Source organism: Plectropomus leopardus, chromosome 15, assembly GCF_008729295.1.
Source record: "Plectropomus leopardus isolate mb chromosome 15, YSFRI_Pleo_2.0, whole genome shotgun sequence".
Lineage (NCBI taxonomy): Eukaryota > Metazoa > Chordata > Actinopteri > Perciformes > Serranidae > Plectropomus > Plectropomus leopardus.
This window is the reverse complement of record NC_056477.1, coordinates 5,011,093-5,037,520: the sequence shown is the minus strand read 5'-3', so window position 1 is coordinate 5,037,520 and position 26,428 is coordinate 5,011,093. Positions and strand designations below refer to the sequence as shown.

At 40.5% G+C, this 26,428-nt stretch overlaps 2 protein-coding genes across 3 annotated transcripts in view; one reads left to right on the top strand and one right to left on the bottom strand.

The window, feature by feature from the left end:
• The window catches only part of peli1b (pellino E3 ubiquitin protein ligase 1b), a 45,144-nt gene extending 29,459 nt beyond the window's left edge, over positions 1-15,685 (top strand). Inside the window, exons 3-7 of the mRNA XM_042501828.1 lie at positions 6,479-6,608; positions 7,679-7,780; positions 8,727-8,924; positions 9,588-9,776; positions 14,455-15,685. Coding sequence (XP_042357762.1) covers positions 6,479-6,608; positions 7,679-7,780; positions 8,727-8,924; positions 9,588-9,776; positions 14,455-15,033 — 1,198 coding nt within the window. The 3' untranslated portion in view covers positions 15,034-15,685. The remainder of the gene's footprint in view (positions 1-6,478; positions 6,609-7,678; positions 7,781-8,726; positions 8,925-9,587; positions 9,777-14,454) is intronic.
• Positions 15,686-25,613: 9,928 nt separating this feature from the next.
• Positions 25,614-26,428, bottom strand: part of ugp2b (UDP-glucose pyrophosphorylase 2b) — a 37,528-nt gene continuing 36,713 nt past the window's right edge. For both annotated transcript variants that reach the window (XM_042501966.1, XM_042501964.1), the window contains exon 10: positions 25,614-26,107. In XM_042501966.1, the coding sequence (XP_042357900.1) occupies positions 26,000-26,107 (108 nt within the window). In that variant the 3' untranslated portion in view covers positions 25,614-25,999. The remainder of the gene's footprint in view (positions 26,108-26,428) is intronic.

Here is a 26,428-nt window from a genome sequence, read left to right as displayed (position 1 = left end):
AGCCAACAGCCAGCTAGCACATATATGAGCGCCTGCTTGGCGAATTTCGATTAACTATTCCTTTAATCTGCTTGTATAAAACAAGAATCACACACTCAACATGTAAACACATTCCTGTTGCCTGTTTCATGGTATCAGGCTGTGTGACAGTGGAGGTAACGTGCACAGAAGCATAGCAATGTGCTCACAAAGACAGGAAGGAAGACTGTTTGCAAGTAAACATGAACATTAAGATTTAAAATATTTGAAATAAATATATGCATTTTGGTAAGCAACATTAAATGTATTTATGTTTGTTTACAAGAAAATATGGCTCCTTTAAGGCACAGTGAAGCCTAAATTACAGTGATACAGATGCAGTCTGAACACTAATTAAAAAAGTAATCATAACTTTGTAACAATTGAAATAGTTGTGGCAATTGTTGTGGTGAAAGACCTGAGGGAATATACAGTGAGGATTAAGATGCACTTTGATTGGTTGTTAAATTTGGCAGATGAAGTATCTGAATGGTTCGCGTTGACCACGAGATGTGAACAAATGCAGTGATCCAGGAAATCAAACGGAAAGGCTTTCCCACAGAACAACATAAACAATGGTGCTATTTTTGTCCAGTTCAACAGGGTCATGCGCTGAGAGGACACAGATTGTTGAAGAGTGAGAGTTTAGTATTTTTGGAGATTTACCACATTGCTTGAAATATTACAGAATGAGATTAACTCTGGTCATGTGAATCCTCATCATTAACACCTTGGCTCTCTCTTCGTCCGGAGATTTGTTTTGACTCAAGTCCACATTCTCAGCTGTAGGAAAATCCTTCCACACCGCACCCTGCATCTTCAGCATAGAAGACATTTAACTGCACTCGCACACACTTTCTCCAATAACCACTGACAGTGAAGGACTTCCTTTATCTGTCTGTCTCCTGTTTATTCCCCAAAGGGCTATTCCACTCCACTCCCCGTCCCAGCCCACTCCACAGAGGAATGCAGATGTCGGAAAAACTCCTTACATACACACAGGCACACATACACTCTTGTGCACGTACAACACACACACACACACACACACACACACACACACACACACACACATTTTTCATGTCTCACACAGACACAAACACAGTTGGTTTCACAGCTGACTCACAGTTTGTTGTTCTGGGTTGTTCTGGAGCGGTATTGTCAGGGAGATGACCGACTGTGGAAATTTTCCCTAGTGGAAAAACGCAGCGAGCAGTAAACGCAGCTCCATGCCTTTACAAGGGAGAACCCCAGTTTTCCGTTTTGCTCTGCTTTTTCCGCTCCTATTTTTCAAATTCTAGGTCAGGCCACGCTTTTTAAAAAGGTCAATAGGGGCATTTTTTTCTGGATGACACACTGTGCTACTAAAACGACTGCTTGAAGTGTAGTGAACATTTTAATGAGCATTCAGTATAGTTTCTGTGTGGCTTTAGTGTGAGTTGAGCCTATAACTCTTACATTAGCACAATCCATTAAAGTGAATCCATCAATGTTACATTTTGACAATAATCTGTAATTTATGCATTGAAAGCCACTTGAGGTCATGATGACATAGGAGGCACTTTACATGCTGTCAAATACACAACACAACTTTAAAATGTACTAATATTGAGATCAAAATGTTAACTGTGCAAACTGTGATATTTGTAGTTAATTAGCTATTACATTAGCATCAACTTCTAAACAAACAAAAGATGTGTATGCATTCAGTGTTTCTCACCAAAATGCCATGTGTAGCTTTTAGGCCTAGAACAAAAGACTGCCGTGCAGATCAATTTTAAAACAAGTGCAAAGGAGAGGGACGAGTAGGACACAACTTGCTGACAAACTCCTGCACGCTGTCTTACTTGCAAAAGAAATACATTTATTACAACGTTTTGGTAACTAGATAATCATGAAGGAGCTGTGCCTCCAATTCTGAAGGTTTTGTTACCCAAAAATCACAATAAATTAATTTTTTTACAAGTTAGACACTGCTGGAGTTTGCCTGCAAACTGCATCTTTGAGGCCGGACAAATGCGTTAAGTGCAAAGTCATTCCTTAAAAATATTTAAATAGTGTCTAATTTGCATTTGTGTGCACCAGCCAAACTGTAAACCAGTGTAGTAGTAGAAAAAAAACAACGTTTACTGATGCACTGCGACCTCGAGTTCACCAGGTAGAGTGAACGTCCCAAATACGCTGAGGCCTTTATAGCAGCCAGAGGTTCGATTCCAACTACGGCCGTTTGCTGTATTTCATTCCCCCTCTCTCTCCCCCACATTTCTTTCTATAGCTACGGTGTCATTAAAAAGGGAAAAAAAAAATACCCCCCAAATAATCGTAAAATGCTATTTAGGTTAGAGATTTGGCATTGATATCTGTTTTTATGTGCAGTAATTATACCTGCTTGGTTTGCTTTGATTCACAAAAAGAACAGTTGTGTTAAATTACTTGTTTTCATGACTCCAGTGAACTCCACCCGTGTGGTTCAGCCAGCAGGCTGGAACAAGTGCTTGGATTAATTGAGATTCCCGTGTGACCAAGAACAGGCTCGCATATGCAAATACTAATGGAGATCCCCATCAACACATAGCGCGGTGTCTGGCCTCCCCGCTAACCCCAGCCAAACATTGCCATGTTTGAGGCCCAGTGATGCTAATGGTCTAATCCGGAGGAATGCTGCAGTGTCTCTGGGGACGATCTGTTTACATGGACATCCATGTGGCTTTTTAAACAACTGTGACGTCATTGGATACATTGCAGTCCCTCCAAATCCATCTCTGTCCGTCTGTTTACGTGTTTGATTCTGAAGTGATATCGTAATTATGCCTCCGCATGCATGTTTATGCAAATGCATTTCTCATGTACACCATGAATCTCAAGCGCAGTGTCCCAGGCTTTACAACAGTGCAGCTGTGTTGCATCGGCAGAATATTGTTTAATTTCTGAGACGGTATATATATTCACACACAGACACGGAGCTCACTCAAAGAAATGTTATCTCCCTCCCACAGCACATATATTTATTTTGGCACTAAGGTGAAACATCTATTTTGTAATTTAATATCTGCTTTGTAACTTAGATGTTTATAATTATTTTATGTTTGAAGAAAAACAAAACTTCTACCTCTGCCTATAGTCTATTAACCTTTGTAATGTCAACACATGTAAACAGAGACACAGAGAGTGACTCCACCATAGGCAGTAATTACTCACAAAAGCTGTCTTTATGTTTTTATAGGTTTACTGTATAAGTGCTACCTTGTCGCTGCACACTGAGCTTTAGTTTACTAGTTTGGAGGGAACACACTCACACACACGCTTGTTGCTAATTGTGGACATTTAAGAATACAGTATGTGTCTGCAAACACACATAGACTAAGTTTTTCCTAACTCTGGTCCTTCCTGCCTCACTGTATAAACAGCCCACATATGCACATAACACTCACTAACTTGCTGCGAAACTTTGTCCATTGTTTGAGAGTATTTGGATCCGTGTATGTACGCTCACACATTACTGCTGCCCATGGGAACCTGGGCTTGAACTGCCAGCAACACTTGGAGCTCTCTCCAGCAGACTGCCCTGCCCTTTCTCCGGATACGGGCTAAACTTCACCATGGTTACGCTCTTGCCATGGTTACTCTTCCCAAACGTTGCTGTGGCTCTGTTCTCTCACCATGGTTACTCATAAACCCTCCCAGCGCCGTTTGATCCCAGCAGATCTGCTCTCTCTGAGAAACATTTTGCCGTAGGCTGGGCGTCCTTACAGCCTTTCTGTGTCGTCTTTACTGGACTCTGTACAATGGGTGGTTTTATTTCAGGAGTTTGATTGGTCAAAGACACGCTCCAGTTGTGTAGCGTACTTTAAAGACGACTTTTTCAGACCGTATACATGCTTCTGCAGTCCTGGTTTAAGACCATGAACCCTTGATTTCCACATGTGTTTGCTCGAAGTGTGGCTTTCTCTCGTGACTTCTGATATTGTCGCTGTGTTGTCGAGTATTTGTTAAGTGTACTGCGTCCTAAAACCCTAAAAGTTGGCTTTGTTTCAGGTAATACATGCTCTGAAAGTTTAGGAGAAGTCAAGAAATGTTGTTTTTATTCTTTTTGTTCGAATTAGCCTTTTTAAAAGAACCCAATACAAATGTTAACCCTTTGAAACCTCGGCAAACTGGCTTGATTTGAGTAACTTAAAAAGAGATGACCCAAAAATTAAGAGAAAGAAAGAGTGAAAAGAAACCTGAAAAAGCACACCTGAAAAAAGTGCTTAATTTTTAAAAAATAATATACATATATCATGTACATTTATAACATAATTTTAAATGTATAATCATAATAATAATTAAAGTTTTCTAGTAATTTTTTTTCCTTTTTTAAATGTATCCCTGATAATATTCTCTCTGTTTTTAAAAACTATTTTTCACATCTTTTTCATTCACCTTTTGCAAATTTCTCTGTCATTGCTGTTTTTACATGTTTTTGAAAGAAATCAAACCAATTTTGCTTAGGTCTCGAAGGTTTAAATGCTTATGAAAGGCATCTGAATGCAGCACAATGTTGATCCTATTTTCAAAGGGTTAAAATGACTGGCTTAAAAAACACAAATGACTAATAGCAATCATTAACTGAAAATTGCAAAATCCTTGGCCAGGCAAAAAAAATCTGCAGGAATGAATTTAATCAGTGATTTTCTTGAGTAATCAGGTTGCACTTATTGCAGTTGAGAATAGTTACTGTATATTAGCAAAGCCAGAGGAGTCCATAACTTCTGTGGCTTCTGGATGTCATAACAATGTTAAAGTAGCAGGCAGTGTTTATGCATGTGGTAATGTTTATGAAGCTGTGGTTCTGTTAGCAGGAATATCATTTCACACTGGTAACGGCTTATCTGAAACATGTGTGTGTAGTGCAGAGTAAAACTTTGTGTAACCAGGGTGTGCTCGCTGTTTGACAGCAACCAGTGTGTTTCATATACACACACATTTATACCTGGAAAGTACCGCCACAGTGTTGAATCCATTGGCTGCTTCAGCAAATGTGCACTTTGTTTCTCCATTCAGGGTTTATTTAGTTCCTGTATGGTTCAGGATTTTTATTGTAGCAACTATATTTGTAATTTTACTGTAACTAGTATTAATGTAATAGTTTTGTATTTTAGTAGTCTACAGTAGTTTAGAAGAGATATTGAAATTATTGTTATATATTGTGTATTGCAATATAACTTAAAAATATTCCAACATTATTTTAAAGCCATATCGCCTAGCCTTACCTCTACCTATTCACTAATTTTGCTTTTGCTAACTCACCCTCTTGCTGATGGAAAGTCGGGTGAACTTTTATAGTCCACAAAACACTGCTGGAGTTTCACGGGGAAAAGACGTTGCACTCAACTTCCAAACACTCAAAGCAAATAGTGACCAGAATTAAAACGTTAAAAAAAAACATAATAAAACCAGAAAATCTCCATACTGCTTATCCGAAGTATTCCAAGTGTCCTGAAGCACCGACGTGCAAAGTTATTTTGAAAAACGTCACAGGTGTCACGTTTTTAGCCTTATTGTAGCCTGCAGAAAGTGTGAAACGGCGTTCACGCTTGTGCTGTCTGCATGCTGTTTACATGCTACCTGGAAGCCTCCCACACACACAGTAATTTTGAATCAGAGAAAGGGACTTGTTGCTCATGGGTAACTCCACAAGTCTATATCTGTGTGTGGACTATAAAACTTCACCTGTCTTTCCATCGGCACGAGGGTTAGTTGACGATGTTTTTTTTTTTTTTTTAGGTGAACTATCCCTTTAATAATTTTTTTTTACCGTTGTCAATGAGTGCCTTTTCCTTTGCTGAATGAAAAATCTTGATTTTGTGAGAGGGATCAACCATCATCTGCTATAAATCATCAGCTGCAGTTTAAGTCGGTAACACACAAACACGCTGTTGATACACTGAAATGGAGATGGATTGAGTTGATGAATGTTCTCTGAATGTTTTCGTACTTTAGGATATTTAGAGACACACTCACAGAGGCGCACACACTGACAGAGTCACAACAGCACAGTCACGGTGTTGTCGGGAGTCACAGAGACTCTATTCTGTTGGAGGGAACGCCTCTGTTTATTCTCCGTTCCTCGGCCATGCATCGGGCTAAATGAGTCTCTTTGTGTTTATTTTCTCAGCCCTTCTGGGGTTATGTTTGGAGGGCTTTGTTGTTTATGTGTACATGATGTGCTTTTAAAAAAAAAAAAGAAATGTATGAAAAGTATAGGCTGCAGTTTGTGTGTGTGTGTGTGTGTGTGTGCATTTGGTCTTAAGGGCATGAAGGGAGTGCACCGAAATGCCTCAAGCATTTTTCCACAATGACTGTTTTTCCAGTGTATTTTATGGCAGCTCAGACAATAATGCCCTATTGTTTTGTGTATGTATGTGTGTGTTTATGTTTGTGTGTGTGTTTGTGTGTGTGTGTGTGTGTGATTGTGCAGGTACAATGGCTCTCTGCCTAACGGGGACCGAGGCAGGCGCAAGAGCCGCTTTGCACTTTGTAAGAGACCGAAGGCAAACGGGGTGAAACCCAGCACAGTTCACATCGCCTGCTCACCACAGGCAGCCAAGGTATACACACACACACACACACACACACACACACACACACACACACACACACAATACAGTATAATTTAGTCATCCCAGGGATCACCAAAGCTGGGTCATCGAACCCTACATATCAGCAGTTTCAGTCCTTTTCTTTTGAAGTGAGTTTCATGGCTACAGTGCTCCTGAAACACATTAAGCACACAAAGCGATAAAGAAAATATACGCGCATCTGTCAGAAAATGGCATTCTTTTCTCCTTCTCTCAAAAAAGGTTCGTCTCTGTAGGTGCATGATTTTATTTGTCTGAAAACATCAAATAAAACACACCCAGTTCAGTGAATTTGACCCGCGTTGCTCCACCAAAGGCTTTATTGAAATTCTGTTTGCTTTTTGTTCTGTGATATTAAAGTCACACACACACACACACACACACACACACACACACACACACACACACATGCGCCATGAATGGGGCAGGAAAGGGAAAGAGTTCAGCACAGCTTCCCTGAGTTAGCAGAAAAGAGAAAATGAGCAGGTACGTGGCTCTGTCAGAGTTTAAAAGGAATTTTTACACAGCGTTTAACTGGAAGGTTTATAAGAGAAACAAATGTGAACGGTCCACTGGAAGGTAACTGAGCGTTTTCTAGCAAAGTCCTGGGAAGCACATGTCCGCGTGTTTCCATCGTCAGTTATAAGGCCGCCCAGAAATCTGTTAAATTAACAGGGCTGGACACACACTTTTGTACTTTCTCACACACACAGGCCGGGCTTTTGGCTGCAGTAATTTAAGTCTCAAAGAGAGGTTGTCCTTTTCTTTACTTTGGGTGGTCCTGACTGACTGAAAAGATGTTGAGGCTGTGTTTAGTCCAGCCAGCGACTACGCAACTGAACTCTTCACCCACTCCACCCTTCCTATGTGTATCTATTGTTCTCTGTAGGGATCAGTGAGCAGACATTTTTGCTATAAAGCATGTTCAGGTTCAACTCTTGTGTTCGTTTTAGCAACGGATATAATTTGAGCGCACATTAAGGTCTCCCTTTTGTCCCTTCGTTTTATTCATCTGTCCTTTCTCCCCTCTGTCCCATCAGGCCATAAGCAACAAAGACCAGCACAGCATCTCTTACACTCTGTCTCGAGCCCAGACGGTGGTGGTTGAGTACACCCATGACAGCAATACAGACATGTTCCAGGTAACGAGCCTCAGCCTTTACAGCCAGTCACAGTCCTTATTTTGCACAAGATTGTCATGTAATCAGTACACCTGATCTTAGATCAGCTGTGCAGTTTGTGCACCTCCACATCAACATGGCGACAGTCTGGGAGAAAAAATATCTTGTTGTTTGAGTAGCACAACAAGTCTGAGATGTTCAAGGTCTTTTAGTCTGCATGTGGCTTTACCTACACAATCAGCAGTCAGAGCAGCAGCAGCTAACTCCTTTGTGCTGATTGCTTCAATTTGTTTGACCACTTTGCCAAATGTATTCTCCTTCTTGAATCTACTTAGAAATCACAGGAAAAAGACACTTCTTATTACTCCAGAACCTGCCTGAGAATCACTGCGTTTTTAGGATTTCTTACACATAAAAGTAATTCAGTGATATTTATCAATTTGCTAAAATGTAAACAAATAGTAACTGACTTCATAACAACAGTATACTTCTTGTTAACGTCCTCCAGTGCCCCAGGATTATGGTAACTGTGGTTTCCAAACTTAGAAGGGGGTTTTGGGACTGCAGTAGTACAGATTGTCCTCAAAGTTATTATGGGTTTTATGCATTTAGGTAATGTATGTGGTCCGGCTGAAAACGTGGCTCCGAGGTCATCTAGCTGCATGAACATTTAAAAAAAGAAAGCACAAACAGTTTTCTTTCTTGCTAAATTTGCTAGTAAACCAGCCGCAATGTTGCACAGTGTGATTTTTTTTTTAGCAATTATCCACTGAATTCGTTCTTCTGTGCGTGTTCTGCATTCATTATTTTTAATGAGTTTTGTCTCTGTTTTTCCGTTTTTGTCCTCCTCTCCAGCAACTTTCCCCAGAGGGAATAGATTATTGTATTAGCTCATAGCTGGAATGCATCATTATCTTGATATCTTGTCTGAAACTTGTCACAACACATCTCAATCTCTCTTCACCAGATTGGTCGATCGACGGAGAGTCCCATAGACTTTGTAGTGACGGACACGGTGGCCGGCAGCCAGTGTAATGCAGACACCCAGTCCGTCCAGAGCACCATCTCCAGATTCGCCTGCCGCATCATGTGCCAGCGCACGCCGCCTTATACCGCACGTATCTACGCCGCCGGCTTTGACTCCTCCAAAAACATCTTCCTAGGGGTGAGCATTGAGCTGTGCATCATCTTCTCGTCAGACACGTGGTGGAGAGTGTGAGAGTAAAAGAATGAAAGATGAAGAGAAAAAGCACCGAAGAACAATTTGACATGAAAATGAGGAAGAAAAGAGTCATTCGGCTTGTGTTCTGGTAAAAAAAAAAAAAAAGTTCTGCAAAAACCTTCAACCTGTTTTCTTCTCTCAATCATGTTTAGTTTGATTTGTAATCTGTTTTTCATTTATGTCAGAAGCAAACATCATTATTCTTGATTTGTTATTGTCATGACAGCTGTTGGACAACAACTAACTGCCGCCCTTGGCAACAAAATTGATCTTACACAAGCTAATATGAAAAAAAGGAACTGACTTTTGATAATTTGCCTTTCAGTCTTGTTTCCAAGTTGCAGCAGCATGTCATACTGACATTTTTGCATCAGATTTCAGTGCGTCCAACAAAATGCTGCTGCCAGACAAGTCAAAAAAGAAATTTCCACTACTCCTCTTATATCATGAATAAGAATACAACAATGACAATGTAACTCATGAGGATAGATAAGTGAGAGACAAGATAAAGTTAACACATCACAGATGTTTGATTCAGGACTTGCGTAATAAGCGTTTGAATGATCCCCGTCCTCATCACACCCTGCCATGTCTTCGATTCTCCAGGAGAAAGCTGCTAAGTGGAAGACGTCTGACGGTCAGATGGACGGGCTGACCACCAACGGCGTGCTGGTGATGCACCCCCGAAACGGCTTCACACAAGACTCCAAACCGGGCGTTTGGAGGGAGATCTCAGTCTGCGGCAACGTCTTCACTCTGCGGGAGACCCGCTCAGCACAGCAGCGGGGAAAGATGGTGAGAAAAGATGCAAAACATGCAGCGCAACATTCACTGAACGCGGCCCGTTCAGCGTGCTCAGAACATTCAAAACAGAGGTTTAGATACTGAAAAATGCTCTCAGTCAGATTGCATTCATGTATTTCTACGTTGCTGCTTTGGAAAGAAGCTTTTGGGATTCCTAAAGGCTAAAACAGGCTTTTTTTAGAAAACCACATGATGATGATGATGACGTCACTAATCACAACAAAAAAAAGAGGCCTTTCTGTCTTTCTTTCTGTCTGTGGTTCTGTCTTTCTTTCTTGCGTCCCCTCCCCTCACTCCAACTCGCAAACTCTCACACTCTCGTACCAACTCTGTGACTCAGGCAGCGGGAGGCTCGTCAGGGCTTAACACCACCAGGGGGTTATCGGGATGCCATCCCCATGGCAACAGGTCCGGCTGTCAAAGCTGCGTGTAACAGGACCTTGTAAGGGGATCCTCCTGCTCACGTCAGAGCCTCTCAGCCAATCATAACGCTCTCGCCGTCTCCTCAGCGTGGCCACCTGTGGCATTCCTCTGATTGGATTGAGGTTGTTGGTGATGTGTTTGATGAGGGTTTTTCTCTCCTCTCCATCTCGCCACCCACAACACACACATCATCAACCGCCAGCACACAGTCAGCAGTCCTAGCATTAATCCGTCTCTTTATCTGGCGTGCCACCTGTTTCCAAGTCTCTCCAGCGCAGCACAAATTAACAGCTCTCTTATCTGCACCTGCCCTTTACCATCCAGAGAGTTAACTGCGTGTGCATTATCCACCACTACAGGAGCCACTCATTATTTCACACTTGATTGACAATTAAGATAGTCAGCTGTGGGAAAGCACAGATTTTCATTATGTACGGTGACAGAATTCATGGTGTTTAATTGTCTGAAGGCACACAGGACTGGAGACCTCTGAGTGGAGTCTCGTCCTGCCACAGAGAGGATTTTTAAAATCATTTTGAGGGATTATGTTAGTTTACTGTATGATTATGCAGAAAAAAGATTTACTAGAATCAAATATGGAAACTTCAATTAATCTGCTTCTGCAAATATATCTTCTCTGTATATCAAATGTCCAAATGATACATTTATGTTGTATATTTTTTTCATGATGGTGCTCCCTACTTTTGGATATATATTTGCAGCCAATCAAATCACTTGATGTTAAATGATACTTACGTAAGGCAGTTATAGTAATGTCATATCACAGGCGGAGCAGTAGGTCACATTGGGTGACACAGCATCCTGCTATACAACACAACCACAGATTCTTAAAAACAACAAGAAGTCCTTTTCTTTTTCATCTGACAAACATGAAAACAGGTCTTTTGCTAACATCAGTTTGCAGGCTAATGAGCTGCAGCAAAGCATGTAAACAAACCACTTTTGTTTGTTTTCAGGTTTCCTGCAGATCATTAAAAAAATAAATTCATGAGTGCAAAAATAAAGCCTTAAATGGTGTTAAAGCGTCTTGACTCAGACTTTCAAAAGTCTTAAAAATGATAAAACATGGGAAAAAAAGATTTTTTTTTCTGATGGTGCACAGACACATGTCAACATAGTTTGCAATATATGACAAAAAACAAAAATTACAGAATGCCTCTTGCAGTTACATTATGTAGATTGGGATAGTGAAACCAATAACAACAGTAATTTGTTTCCGGCCAGGACGTTCAGAGCAGAGAGTACACTGTCTGCGCTAGCTGTCACTGTGCCCTGAACAGCATGGGGAAGTGCAAATTCAACAGAAATCGGCTTTTTAACCCAGATTTTGTGGCATGGCTGACAGTGGTACAAGACTCGGTGTATTTCGTGCAAGAACTCAATGGGAATTAAAATCGCCAAGTGAACCCACCAATGAACGGCAGATAAATCCCTTCTCTGTTGATGTTGGTTCATGTTTTTGTTTTTTTTTTGTCTCAAATTTAATTACGTGTGGCATTAAAAAAAAAGTCTTTCGATAGCTTAAATCCGACTTGCCTCAGGCTGTAGGGAGTCTATATTTAGATGTTGGTGTGGCTCTTATTTTTCATTACCACTAACAACTTGCTGTCTGCACATGACACGTAGGACACAATGCATGTTTGGCTGATTTGTCCCTGTTCCCTCCTGGAGCTCAGCCTGCCAGCTGCTGTCAATCAAACCCAAACACCAAAACTCCTCTCCAGCCAGGGAAACACAGCATTTCTAATACACCCTTTACAACCATCCCATATTATATATTATATAAAAATACACCATAACATTAAAGAGGGATAAAGGGATAAAGGACTTACTAAATGTGATTTCAGCTGGTCTTTAGCGTATACAGTGTTTCTAAACCATTTTCTGTGTATTGCATGCGCCCCTCACTGCTCTGTAAATGGGATAACTGCCCTGCGTTAGCGAAGGTTAACAGCTGAAGGACTTTCTGATTGAATGGGCGGAAAAACGTTGTCTCAGCAAGTTTGCCAAAAAGCTATCTAGGCTAACGTGTGTAGGCATGTGTGTGTGTTAATAGGCACGTGAAGGGTACTGCTGAATAAATTTAGAGCTTTAAAGTCCTTTGTTTGTAATTTTGCCCGTCCTTCGATAGTTTTAAAAAACATCAATCGTCAGAAAAACATGACACGTACTGAGAGACAGCGATTCAGGCTTAAAAAATAATAACATTTGTGTTTTAGTGGATGTTTTTGTTTATTCCAGACCAGGCGATATTGCAGTAGTCAGTGTGAAGTAGAGATGAATAATGTTCAGCAGGTTGTTTCAGTTAGTGGACGGACTCACTCAGCTTTGCCAACAGGGCAGCTGCCCTTCTGCAGTTGGGACACAAGGTTGAAGCCAGCTTAATTAGGAATATCTTACAGTGCAGTTCACACACACACACGCATGCATGCATGCACGCACACACACACACTCACACACACACACACACACACACACACACGCACTCTCTCACTCAGCAGTTTTCAATGAGCCGGCTGTAGGGGCTGTTGTGAAGTTTAATAAATGAGCCCAGTGTCTGAGCTCCTGCTGTGTTTAATAAAAGCCTTTGTGCTGATAAATGATTCGCTTCTGTGTAATTTAATTATAACTGTGTGTTGAGGGTGAGAGCGCGTGGATGTTTACACGGATTGACTCGGCCCGGGGCGCTTAAATCATTTAACTTGACTGTGGTTATTTATTGATCAGACAAACAGTTTTTCACATTGTCATCGTTGACGTGGCGTTGGGTTATTGATTTGAGGAGCAGCCGTGTGACTCAAATGTTTCTGGTTTGAAATCAGCTGAACAGCTGGGAAAATCTGAGCAGGGAGGGGGGAAAAAACAACAACAACAACTGTTTCCCTCGAGCGAGACACTGAACTCTTACCCGTTCCAGTTGAGCAGCTTATTGGCCAACAGTGTGGTTTCACTGGGCAGATGTGGATGTGTGTTACTGCGTCAGCGTGCGAGAGAACACAGGCGCTCAGCAAACCGGGGACAAATGAAGGTTACAGGCTGTCACCGAGAGGGACGCATCAACCTGTGGCAGTGTTTGTGTTTGCCCCGAGCAACGCAGTGACCTCAACAGCAGCGTCAGTGCGAGTGATCTCACAAAAAACCCTGGGAGCTCCCCTTTTCTGTTTATCTTTTAAAAATAGTTTCTTTTTCCCTCTCTGCTTAGTTTTTCTTTCTTCCCTATTTGGTTACCTCCGCGTCTGATCTCTGCTTCATCAAGACTGTAGTTTACTTAATTTCCCAGCTGCTTTCTGATTCCCTCACCCGCCCAACCACCCCGTCGTTGTTCTTTCAATTTCCTCACGTCATCCTGCCTCCAGCTGTCGGCCCCCTGAATCACACAGCTGTCTGAGGGAGAAACGCTGCGTTACACTGCCACCTACTGAGCTCACATGAAGACTACAAACCTCAGGCAGTTATCATAAATCTATCTGTCCACAGCCCAACTTCTAGAATAAATGGTGTCATTGTACGTTTCTGCAAACCACGGATACATTTGCACGCGTCAGTGCAGCAAATATATTCAACTTCAGTTTCATGTTGCGTAACTGTCGTGGTTAACGTGACTGGAGCATACATTAGGTAAGAGGACAAGGCAGGCCGCGTCTATCACAGAGGCTAAAATCAATTTAATATAAGTGTATTTAATTATATTTTTAAAATATTTGAAAAAAAGCCTGAAATAAATGAAAAATTACCAGCTTCTGGTTATTTTTAAATATCATTTTGAACTGAATATTTTTGTAAAAAGACATATTATGTTGTTTTTTTTCCCTACATTTTAACCACAACAAAAGAAACACATTTCCTTTTAATTTCTTTTTTAGCTTTTGGTACAGTAAACTTACAAAAATTTTCCAAATCAAATCTATCCCTTTTTTGTATTTAAAAAAAATCTTTGTAAAGTTTCTGGGAGTGAATATCTTTTTTCTCTGAACATTATTTGGATTATTTATATAATATACAAATATAAAATAAATGATTTAGTTATTGAAAATTATTGAAATTATCTGGGGTTGGAGAGGTCGCTATGATTCATGACCTCAGTATTTCTAAAATCTCGGCTATAGCCCTGATTATCTGTTCTTGTTTGATATTTATTGATCTGAGGGTTTGAACTGCAGTATTTTGTGTTTTAATACCACTGTCGTCTGTAGTAACTCACCTGTATCACGTCTCTCTGTTCCAGGTGGAGACTGAGAGTCAGGAGCTGGTCGACGGCTCTCTCATCGACCTTTGTGGCGCCACTCTGCTCTGGCGCACCGCTGAAGGCCTGTCCCGCACTCCCACCCTCAAACACCTGGAGGCGCTGCGGCAGGAGATCAACGCGGCCCGCCCGCAGTGTCCCGTGGGCTTCAACACGCTGGCCTTCCCCTCCATGCGTCGCAAGGACACGCCGGACGAGAAGCAGCCCTGGGTCTACCTCCAGTGCGGCCACGTGCACGGCTACCACAACTGGGGCAACCACCGCGAGGAGAGGGAGGGGCGGGAGGGCCGGCAGAGGGAGTGTCCCATGTGCCGAGCCAAAGGGCCGTACGTGCCGCTGTGGCTGGGCTGCGAGGCGGGGTTTTATGTGGACGCCGCCCCGCCCACTCACGCCTTTAACCCCTGCGGCCATGTTTGTTCAGAGAAGACAGCGGGCTTCTGGAGTCAGATCCCGCTACCGCACGGCACGCACACCTTCCACGCCGCCTGCCCCTTCTGTGCCCAGCAGCTGACTGGTGAGCAGGGCTTCGTCAGACTCATCTTCCAGGGACCCCTCGACTAGCGGGGCGACTTCCCAGAATCCTTTGGGTGACGCAGAGCGGGAATATTTTTTTGTTAAGACCCTGCGATGAAAACGGGGAGCTACACAGATTTGTTTTCTTTCCTCTGCAGTTAAGATGAAAAACTTTTTTCTGGACTTTTTGTCTCTCTCATTTTTAAGTGACCTTTGTATTGCTTTTTCATGAATGACGACAAAGATTTCTATATTTTCACGTGAAACCAGAGACACAAAAACCAAACAGAGAACACTGCTGGGTAAACCTTTTCGTTTGTTTCTCGGAAAGAACTTTCAACATCAGTATTTTTCTAAATTACTAACATACCGTAGTGCAAACATACGGTTTTTGTTCGTGTTTATTGTTGCAATATACATCTGTGTACATCTCTTAGAGCTAATTTAAACAAAGATGTTTATTTATGGCCCAGGAACCATCGCTTCATCCTTTATCTGTCAGATATGCCTAACTTCAATACTATTTAGCATTTTAATTTGAAAATACAGTACATTATTAATCAGATATAAAGTTTAGGTGTGTTCTGAGGGTTTCGTTCAGTGTCTTTTCCTCCCATGTTCGCCCCTCAGATCTGTTTGTCGTATTTATACACCCCCGTCCTCTGGCGTGCTCTCACTTTGTGTGTTAACCCTTCAGTTGTACTTCGCTTTCTCACATTCAAAGCAATAGATTTGGAACAGAAACCTCCTGAAGCATCATGGGAGTCTATTAGGCATCTGTGCAACGCTCAGACGGCCTGAACTGACTGCTCCCTCCCTTTAAAGTCCGAGTGAGTGACGCTGGCGAGGATCACGTTAGCCATGATACCGCAGCTATGTAGCACACACAAACACACACACGTATATACAAACATACACAGACCTGGTCAGATACTTCTTATTATAGTGAAATTGGAAATAAATTTGCACACAGAAACAGATATTGTAAAAATGACTGCTGCTTATTCCTTATTCTGCTGTGATGTTTGGGATTCACCTGCACAGTTACAGCAAGGATGACCCTTGTTTTTCCATATACGGTATTTTGATAAGTATTATTTTGATCTTATAAATTAAGGTATTTATACTCATCTTTTAGCATCTTGCAGCAACATATTGACTGTTTTTAAACTAGGTATTTAAATGAAAACTTCCTCTAAAGTCAGCCTTGTAAAATGTTTCAAGCTGGTGACGACATGAGTTTTATTTTGAAAAACGCTGCACTGTTTCAGGCACAATTTGTGAGGAGGGGGACTCTCGTCTCTCTCACCTAAACTCAAACAGTGCAGGATGTCCCATCCATCTGAACACGACACAAGAAAAACTGTAGCTGTTTGACTCAGGTGTGATCCACACAAACACACGCATGGTTACACAATCATCTGTATGGATGTGTGTGTTGACTCATCAGGGCTTTGTGTTAATTTGTGCTCTCCAAACATTGTGTTGAAGTGGTCCCATGGAGCATTTAAGAGCTCTACAACGCCAGTTTAAATTATCAGGACCGCCTGTTCTCTGCATTGACAATGATGGAAACTCTTGTGTTTATATATTCTGACAGCTCTCTAATAATAGTCACAGGGACTAAACAAGACGGCGTCGTAACAAGCACGTGGTCACCAACAGATTGACTTGTGATAAATGTGGTACAAGTTAATCTAGTCTAAAAACCGGTCGACCAGTGTTAAAAAGGCCTGAGGATTAGTTAACCACAGAAACAAACTCTTTGTTTTTCCCTCGCCTAAATTTAGCCCAACTTCGGAGAGATATTTCGCCACTTTTGCAAGAAACGAGCACAAAAAAGATGATGTGATGTGACTGAAAGCTTGATAACAGCAACTAAATGGACCTTATTATGTCAACTACTGACAAAATATACGGCAGTGTGGACCCCTCACGCTAACAGCAGAAATGACCGTCCTGATATTTCACACATTACGTGAAAGCACAAATTCTCCCAAAATCCTGCTGAAGGCACACGACACATCCTGCGTCCAGTTTACTCGTAAGAACGAGACACACGCTCGTACTGTAGAAACGTCCCAACAGTGAAGCAGCTTCACTGATCATCACTTCCAAACTGTCCACAACCATTATCGTCAGTATACACAGGAGTGTGTGTGTGTGTGTGTGAGAGAGAGAGAGATTGTAATTTATGTGTCCATGGTGATTGTATGTGTGCAATTTAAAGTGTGTGTGTGTGTGTGTGTGTGTCCGTCCGTCCACATACACACAGTATCATTAATCACTCCAGTGCTCGGACTGCAACACACTAGCTCACCTCAGGGAGAAAACGTTGACCTGTGTCGCATCACACACACACACACACACACACACACACACACACACACACACACACACACACACACAGCTAAGGACTTTTGAGGATACCTCATAACTAAAAAAAAGTCCATCTGGATTTAAAGTTACGTCTCCACCAGTTTTTGTTTCATTTCACTGTGAGGCGTCGTGTCTCTCTGTGGACAAAGCGTGTTAAGGGCTTCACTCTGTCTCCGTACTGTTATCTCGGCCCTGTTTTTACACGAAACACGTCCGCCTCCCTCCTCTCTGCTCTTCTCCTATCCCTAGTCTTCTCGTGCTTGTAAAGACGAAAGCAAAGAATGTTTCCAGCAAACACTTTTTTGTAACAACTTTAAACAATAAAGTGTAAAAGTGACATATTTCAATGTGTGCAGAGTTATGATTTTTTTAAAAAAAAAAGTCTTTCTTTCGCTCCTTGGAAGCCGTTAACAGAGAGGTGGGTGTGTTTTTTAAGGCAGGAAATGGATTTACACATTTGTTAGACCTTGAGGATACACAGTTGGATTTTCTGAGAAATAATGAATGTAATTCTACTTTGGACAACATACAATACTATGACTTTTTATGCTATTTTGGACCAACTTCTATAGTATGACAATTTTTGATGACAAACTACTATTTGTAGTTTTTGGGTCATTTCTGACCACATACTCTACTATGATATTTTTGTGAAATTTTGGGTCATTTTTGACGACATACTATACTATGATATTTTTGTGACATTTTGGGTCATTTTTGATGACATACTGTACTGTACCCAAGGCTGTGTTTAGACCGTCTGGCTTTTATTTTATTTTCTATTTATAAAAGTTAGAAACTCAACTGGGCTTATAGAAATACTTCACAGAAGGGGACACAATAAATTACAAGTAATAAAATAAATTACAATACTTTGATACTTGGTCCTAATTTAGCCCAAACAACGAAAATTGGTCTATGTTTAGACCTTCTGACTTGGCCCTAATTTAGCCCAATAAAAGACACTGAATATTAGTCTATGTGTAGACTGTCCGCTTTTGTCCTAATTCAGACCACAAAAAAGACATTGAAAATTGGTCTATGTTTAGACTGCCTAACTTGGTCCTTGTTTAGCCCAAAAATAGAGATTAAAAACTGGGTTGTGTTTAGACTTTCTGTTTTTGTCCAAATTTAGATACAACAATGAAAATACAGTCTCATACAGCAAATGTGGAAGTTTTCTGAACATTTTGATTGCTGTTTAAATACTTAAATATACAATATAAATATATTCACTGCGTATTTACATTCTTTGGATGACACTATAGCTAACTTTAGGTCATTTCCATCGTTACACACTTATATCCATAACGCAGACTGACCCCGCCTCCCGCGCATGTCAGTGACAGATGGATAGCGTCACGCGCATGCTATGGACCGCCAGATTTTGAATGTTCTGACCGTTAACTTTGTGGAACTTTGTGGACGTTAGCTCGGCTGTCCGTTAACTTTCTGGACGTTAGCTCGGCTGACCGTTAACTTTGTCGATGTTAGCTCGGCGGACGTTAACTTTCTGGACGTTAGCTCGGCTGACCTTTAACTTTGTCGACGTTAGCTCGGCGGACGTTAACTTTCTGGACGTTAGCTCGGCTGACCGTTAACTTTCTAGACGTTGGCTCGGCTGACCGTTAACTTTCTGGACGTTAACTCGGCGGACGTTAACTTTTAGCTCGGCGGACCGCTAACTTTCTGGAACTTTCTGGACCGCTAACATGCTAAAGGGATCCGTTTCGTTTGGTGAGTATTTCAGAAATCTGACAACATTTTCGGTGTCATTATTGCGGTTAAAAAAGGCAGTACTATCATTATTTTTTAACTGTATTACTGATGTATTTTAAACTGTGATGTTATACTGTGGGGAAAATTGTTTCTGTGTGATGGCCAAACCAGTATATTTCGGACAATTTGAAACTGTTTTTCGTAACTTCAGTACCACTGACATGTTTGATGCGGTGCTGCGTCATAAGGTAACGGTAGCTTGCTAGCTAACGAGCTAATGCAACTTTAAAGTAGCATTACTAGCTAATGGTGGAACAAAACAGTGGGGTTTCGTCCGGGGGCGTCCACGTTCATCGTGCCTGATTTATGTTCCCGTCAGCTGGTGTTAAAAGCCTCGCCTCACCTGGTTAAACCCACAACCCGTGATTTAAAAAGTTGTTTGTGAACTTAATATTTACTTCAACCACACTAATAAACTTAAAGGAGATCTCATGCCCAACTGTAACATCAAACAGAGATGATTTCGTAATTTTCAGGATTATTATACATATATTCACGAAAAAAACACTCGATTTTTAGAGGGTTATCCACAAGCTAGGCTACTGTTACCATGTCAACAAACAGGAATCCCTCTCAGCTTCCATACACTCAATTGTAAATTAAACATTTATTGATAAGGTAAGGTTCACTTAAAATTAATGACAAACTGATGTTGGGGTTTTATCATTTAAGGTTAACCAAGTAAACATAAATGCTACCAAGCCGGTTTCTAAATGTAAAGTTAGCTTCTTATCAGTTAGTTAACGTGAGCTAGTTTCGTTAAGGTGGTAGGGGAATAAGCCGGGTGATGAAGATAATATGAATATTGTTTTAAAGAAACTTTTGCAAATTGCATTGCTGGTCAACTAATATGTCATTCCCACTGCAATTAGCGGCTGCACGTGGGTTTTTTTTAAACACCGGTAAACATGCTAAATATCTGTATTACCACTGCCACATTTACTGCTGGAGAGCGGGTCGGACTTTCTGTCAGCTGGCATGTATGTGTGCGTGCATGCATGTGTTTGTGTGTGTGTGTGTGTGTGTGTGTGAGAGAGAGAGAGAGAGAGAGAGCGTGTGCGTGTGCGTGCGTGTGCGCGCGCGCATACGTCTGCGACGTCACAGACAGGTAGGAGAACCGGTAAACAGTAGACAGCAGCAGAAACAGAGGTGTTTGAAAACTTTTCAGGAGTTTCTTTTCGTTATATATCTCTTACTTATTAAGTCCTCCTTTCAAACTCGGTGAAGATGTGTCTGGATCGGTGTTTTGGCTGCTTAGGTGGACACGGACAATAATTAGTGACAGCGCGTCATTGCATCTCGCCGGTTAAGCATCTGAAAATCAATAACATTAGCTAATGGAGGTTATTTTGGTGAGCAAGAAGGCTGAGGATAAATGAATAATCATAATATAAACGCATAAATCAATATGTCTTCCAGTAAAATAAAAGACAAATAAATAATGGACATTGACAGAAACAAACAAACTAAAAATTCACACCCATATCATATCACAGGGTTTCACCAGGTTGTGGGTGGTCTGGCAGTGGAGGCTACTACCCCAAAAGAAGTAATGGAATATGTTTTATGTTTGTTTTTGTTTTTTTGTTTTTAATTTTGTTTTGATTAATTATTTTTTTTAGATAGTTTAGTTATTGAGTTTATATTCCCCCTTTTTTGTATTTGTGTTCAGCTGACGTGGTAGGGGGATACATTAAGTTTTTTTTAATTGTACAGTTTTAAATAGACACATTTTGTTTGTTATATCAATAAATGCAGTACTTCTTTATCAGTTGTCTCACTTATAGAGAAAAAAAATCATTCTCATTATCAACCATGAATTTACTATTATTCATTTACTGTGTTACAAATTTAGCATTATATTGTCAGTAAATTTGGGTAAAACATAACGTATTTTCAATGTAACATGAGGTCCCTAGGTAATAACAGTTCCATGCAAATGGGCCTTATGTCTGTGTTGTGTTTTTGGCTGCTTTGCCATGACTATCCCTTTATATCTCCTTATTCTTTGTCTTTCTAACAGTCCACACTCCGTCACATGGTCTACGCTGGACTTCTGGACTCTAAACCAGCACCCCCACACCAGACTGAGCTACCGCCACCAAACTAGATCTACGAACAGTAAGGGCCTTTTTTATTTTCTATAAGTCTGTGTTGTGTTTTTGGTTGGCAGCCATGCCAACCGATCTGTTTGGTTATTGATCGTGGCCGCAGTACCATGACTACCCATCTCTCATCTCTGTAACTATCCCTTATCTCTTTTATCTCTCTTTTACCTCTCTATCTCTCTGCCTATCTCTATTCCTCATCCCTCTTTATCTATATATGGCTGCTGTGCCCTGACTCTCTCTATATCTCCTCTCTATCTGCTGTGAGATGTTAGTGTCATTTATATATTGCCACCATAGAACTATGAGTTTCTATCTGTGTTCTAAGACGTTTTGAGATATTGAGCTTCAAAGTTTTGCATTCATAATTGAAAAAATTATAAGAAGGTTTTTTGTTTTCTAAATTAAAGGTCCAAAAATACATATAACTTTTATGAAACACCTCACATAATGTTAAGTTGTCAGAGAATAAGAATAATAACGTGTCAGATATAATGCAGAGGTGGGGGTTTGTGTTGTGTCTGGTTGGTTTGATTATGTGTCACGGCCGCCGTGCCATGAGTATCTGTTGTCTATCTGCTTTGATCTATTAGTTTAGATATGTATGATACAATAATTGTCAAATTTGAATATTACTCTGTTAGTACTATTTATTACACACATACACACCCACATACACACACACAGGACCTATAGACATGCTTTAGTTGCAGAGAGATGTTAGACTGATGGAGCTGACACATACTCAGAGCTCCAAGCAGTTAGAGCTTCAGTGCCTTGCTCAAGGGCACCATTCTCCAGTTTCCAGGCAAGTCCCTGCAGACTGAGCTATTGCTGCCCAGCAAGGTTTACAAAAAGTAAGTGCCTTTTTTTCGGTGTTTTGTTTTTGGTTGGCCGCTGTGCTGACCGATCTGTTTGATTATCTGTCATGGTCGCCGTGCTGTGACTATGACTATCCCTCTATATATCACCCTACAGTGTCTTTCCCTCAATTATATCTCCATTTATCTCTAGCTCAGGCTCATCTTTCTTGCCTCTCACATAAGATCTATAGTGTTTTTATTTTCTTAAAATCTGTCGTGTTTTTGGTTGGACGCCGCGCCAACTTATCGCTTGGAGTGATCTTGTATGGCCGCCGTGCCATGACTGTCTGTTATGCTTCTGTATTGTTTAGCTTAAATCAATATCGATACAATAATATATATTTTAATTATTAATCCCTCAATGGAGAAATTAATTTTTTTCACTCTTGTAATTCTTGTATACACAGATACACAAATACACACATTGACACACTGGACCGATAGGCATCTCAATAACTGTAGAGTGATGTCAGAGAGATGGAGCTGCTACATAGTGAGCGTTTCGAAGCAATTAGGGCTTCAGTTCTTTTTGGTTTTCACCATAAGCATTCCAGTACTTATACAACCATACTACACTGTCAGAAAAAGTGGTACGGTTGGGGTACATTCATGTTCTTTAAGGCACAACTGCTGTTGATGTACCATCAAAGGGTCATAGTTGGTCCAAAAGATACTATCATGTACATGTTTTTAGGTTGAAAGGGTACATATAAGTACCAAACTGAGAAAAGGTACATCCGTACCATTTTTCCAACATTTAGGGTTACAAATACGGAGATGTCAGCCTGTGACCAAAATGTTGTTGGGAGATGGGATGGTCATTGTGCAAGGAAAATTGTGAAGTTCAGTTAGTTATCTATATAAATAAAGTTATTAATAATTCTATTTTATTATTATTATCTCTCTGTTAAGCCTAGGTTCTGTGGTGGGGAAAAGGGCCTACTTTATCAATGCTAGTGAACTTAGGAATACTCAGCAATGTAGTGAACAGAACATTTGATTTCTATCGCCTGTAGGTCTACCAAACAATGTTTTCGACATAGTATACTATGCAGACTGCACTGACATTTTCCGACGTGCCATGACCCCCCCCCCTCTCTTTTTTTTTTTTTTTTTTACATACTATACTTTACTTCTTTACAGCATACTGACAATTCCCATTTTTCAAAGGGTTATGTGAAGATGTTTTTGCAGATATCCAACAGGACACCTTGACTTGCTATTCTGGATTAGATCATTGATGAATTAAGTGATTGAGGGTGTAGTGACACAACAGACGACATGAACGTCATTTCATATTGCACTTTATTCAGCTCTGAGGCAGAACTGAGCCGGGATGAGACCTCGACACCGTCACAGATCAACACTTATTGCTTTCAGGCTTGCGGTCCTCACATGTTGGACCCATCTCAAGTATTCTCACGCTGAAATTTTGTGTTTTTAAAATGTCTGAGTCTGTGTGTGTGTGTGTGTGTGTGTGTGTGTGTGTGTGTGTAAACTGATGCTGCAAGAAATAATGCACCTCCTGCCTTTGCTTTGTGTAAAGAGTTAATGTTGAGTGATGTGATGGACAGAGGCGACAGGAGAAATTTGACACTGTGGTGGAGGCATACAACATTAAGGTCATAATGTGAGCAAACATACTGGATAAAAACAAAAATAATGCAAAACATTGGATAAAAACAAAAATAATGCACAACATTGTGATATTTCTCATCATCTACATCACATGGGACTGCACAACTAAAGGCCTTCAATTTTATATGATATATCATTCATTACATGTAATTTTAGGGCATTGTGGTCATGCCTAGATATGGATCGTTACAGACTTGAAAAAGCCCCAGGGCACTAAACAGATTGTCCACAATTAGTTTCTCCTCTATGGCACAAATTCCTGGTAGGTTTTGGGTTAAGATGAGGTTAGCCTGGACTCTGGAGGTGTCAGGTATCCAGTGGAAATATGTTCTACGCTCTATTCAGCGGAAATCTTAAAAGAAATAAAGTTACAAATTTATTTCTCAGCACAAACTTCACATGAGACGTGATTTCTGGTTGGTTCCACAAATTCATAATTCACTGTTATCCAATAAAACTGGATTAACTTAAATCTACTCTAATTAAAATATTATATTAACAATGGATCACATCATTACTTGTATACAACCCAACATATTCGGTTTTCTGGCATGTAGCCTTGGTTTCAACCCACTCGCCAGAAGAAAATGCTGGCATTGTACCTTTTTGCAAACCACGCATACGTTACATTTTGCTGCTGTCAGGCTCAAGCCTCCTATTTCCAAAATTGCTATTTTTTTGCGCCCAACAATGTACATTTTTATGTTTCATACATATCATGTTGTTGGCCCTCATTAAACAATATCTTCCTAAGTTTTTTCCTAAGAAAAGTCTGCGTCAGATTGCTAAATGGCAGACTTGTTCGCACCTGTGTCCTTACAATGATGAACACCACTTCCTTGTGTGACTTGTTACTAATATGCATACACCTCGCAGATCCTAATAAAAGGGCGTAAGACTGCAGGGCCATGTGCACACACACAAACTGAACAAGAATGTCAAGAATGCTCAACTGAGGGTGGAGCACTGAATGCCAAAAAGTTGTCATAGGCCTATTTAGTCACAACAGAAGTGGACATAAAATCAAACAAAGATGCAAAGGATGCTGAAAACATGTGGTAATAAACCACCTAACACACAAATTGCAAACTTTATGCATTAATGTAACAATTTTGTCAGGACAGAGGACAGAGACAAGTGCAACAAATGCATTATTCAAGGTGTGTGTGTGTGTGTGTGTGTGTGTGTGTGTGTGTGTGTGTGTGTGTGTGTGTGTGTGTGTGTGTGTGTTCGTGTTAAGCGAAAGACAGAGAAAGGGGAAGAGAAGGTGAATTACTTCACTCAGTGTTTCTCTAAGTTATTAATTTGAAATGCTGCCTTGTCATTTTTTTGTCCTGCCTATCCAAACTGCTAGGGAGATTTCCTAGCCCTGTCAATCGCTTTTTATTTGATTGGATGGTTCCCATTAACATAACTGATGCGAACTAAAGTGTATGTCTATTTTAAAAGGCCTTAATGATTTTTGTAAAAAAAGAAAACAAACACAATTTTAAAAAATAACCTTTTTGGAAAACAGTCTGACGTATTTGCTACAAAATAAAGTAGTGCTGTAACGGTAACGATCTGTGGTTTGCATAAATGTACAAAGCGGGTTGAACATATCTTTTCACAGCTGGATTGTGGAACCATGTTGAGTCTCATAGTGAGATCTTTGTGCTTGAAATAAACAGTAAAAACTCTTTCGTGACTTTACCTCTCTATGTAAGTACACCATGTGATTGCATTAGCAGTGCTGTAAGAGCACAGAGGATGAAGATGATGATAAAATCATCAGGTTTCTTCTTTGATGCTTAGTCCTAGTAATATTATTATTATTACCATTACTATTACTATTATTATTATTATGTGTTTTTTTTTTTAGTCTGTTTTGGCAGGAAGAAAAAAAATCACTACAGTTAAAAGATAAAATAAAATCTATTTTTTCTCTTTAGTATGGTTATAAGTCATTGTTTAACTGGACTGTTATAGGAGCTCATTGTTAACACTATGAAAGCTTTATATTATACAATAAACAACCTGCAGAGGGCAGTGTATCCCAGCAACAAGAACTCCCAACCATTTACCATGTAAACTGAGTCCTCATGTTGAAACTGCAGTGTAGCACTGCACATGCAATCACACACACCCTTTCTAGAAAAAAGCCACTTTCTCTTCCATGTTGAAACATAACAAACAGGTCACATGACTGGGATAAAGCCAGCTGGGTCAATTGATGAGGGTGTGTTTTGAGTGTAAGTGTAAAAGGCGTCAGTGGTCCATGATGCGCAGGTTGCCAGATACGATTTTGTTTTCCAGCATGGAGCCGGCAGGAATATCAATCCGATCTCCGTGGTTGGCAATGATGATGACTGTGCCCTGTGAGGAGGAAGAGTGATGAGTTTTTGTTAGAAATGTTGGCAGCATTTAATTAAAGCAATAAATCAATGACAGCCACCTGCCAGAGGGGCCACTTTCACAGCTTGTGTTTTATCCTTGTTAGAAAAGTTTGTGACCTGCAGGTGGAAATCAGATTATAATCTCTAAAGATTACACTTCCTTTACACAGAAAGGAAATCTAAAGATTTATCCCTGTAATTTAGCACCTTCTGATGCCCCGAGTGTCTCTTCACACTTTATCTCTGTCACATGAATTAATATGGAAGCTAAAAACCTGCAGGTCAGTCACCACTCATAGTT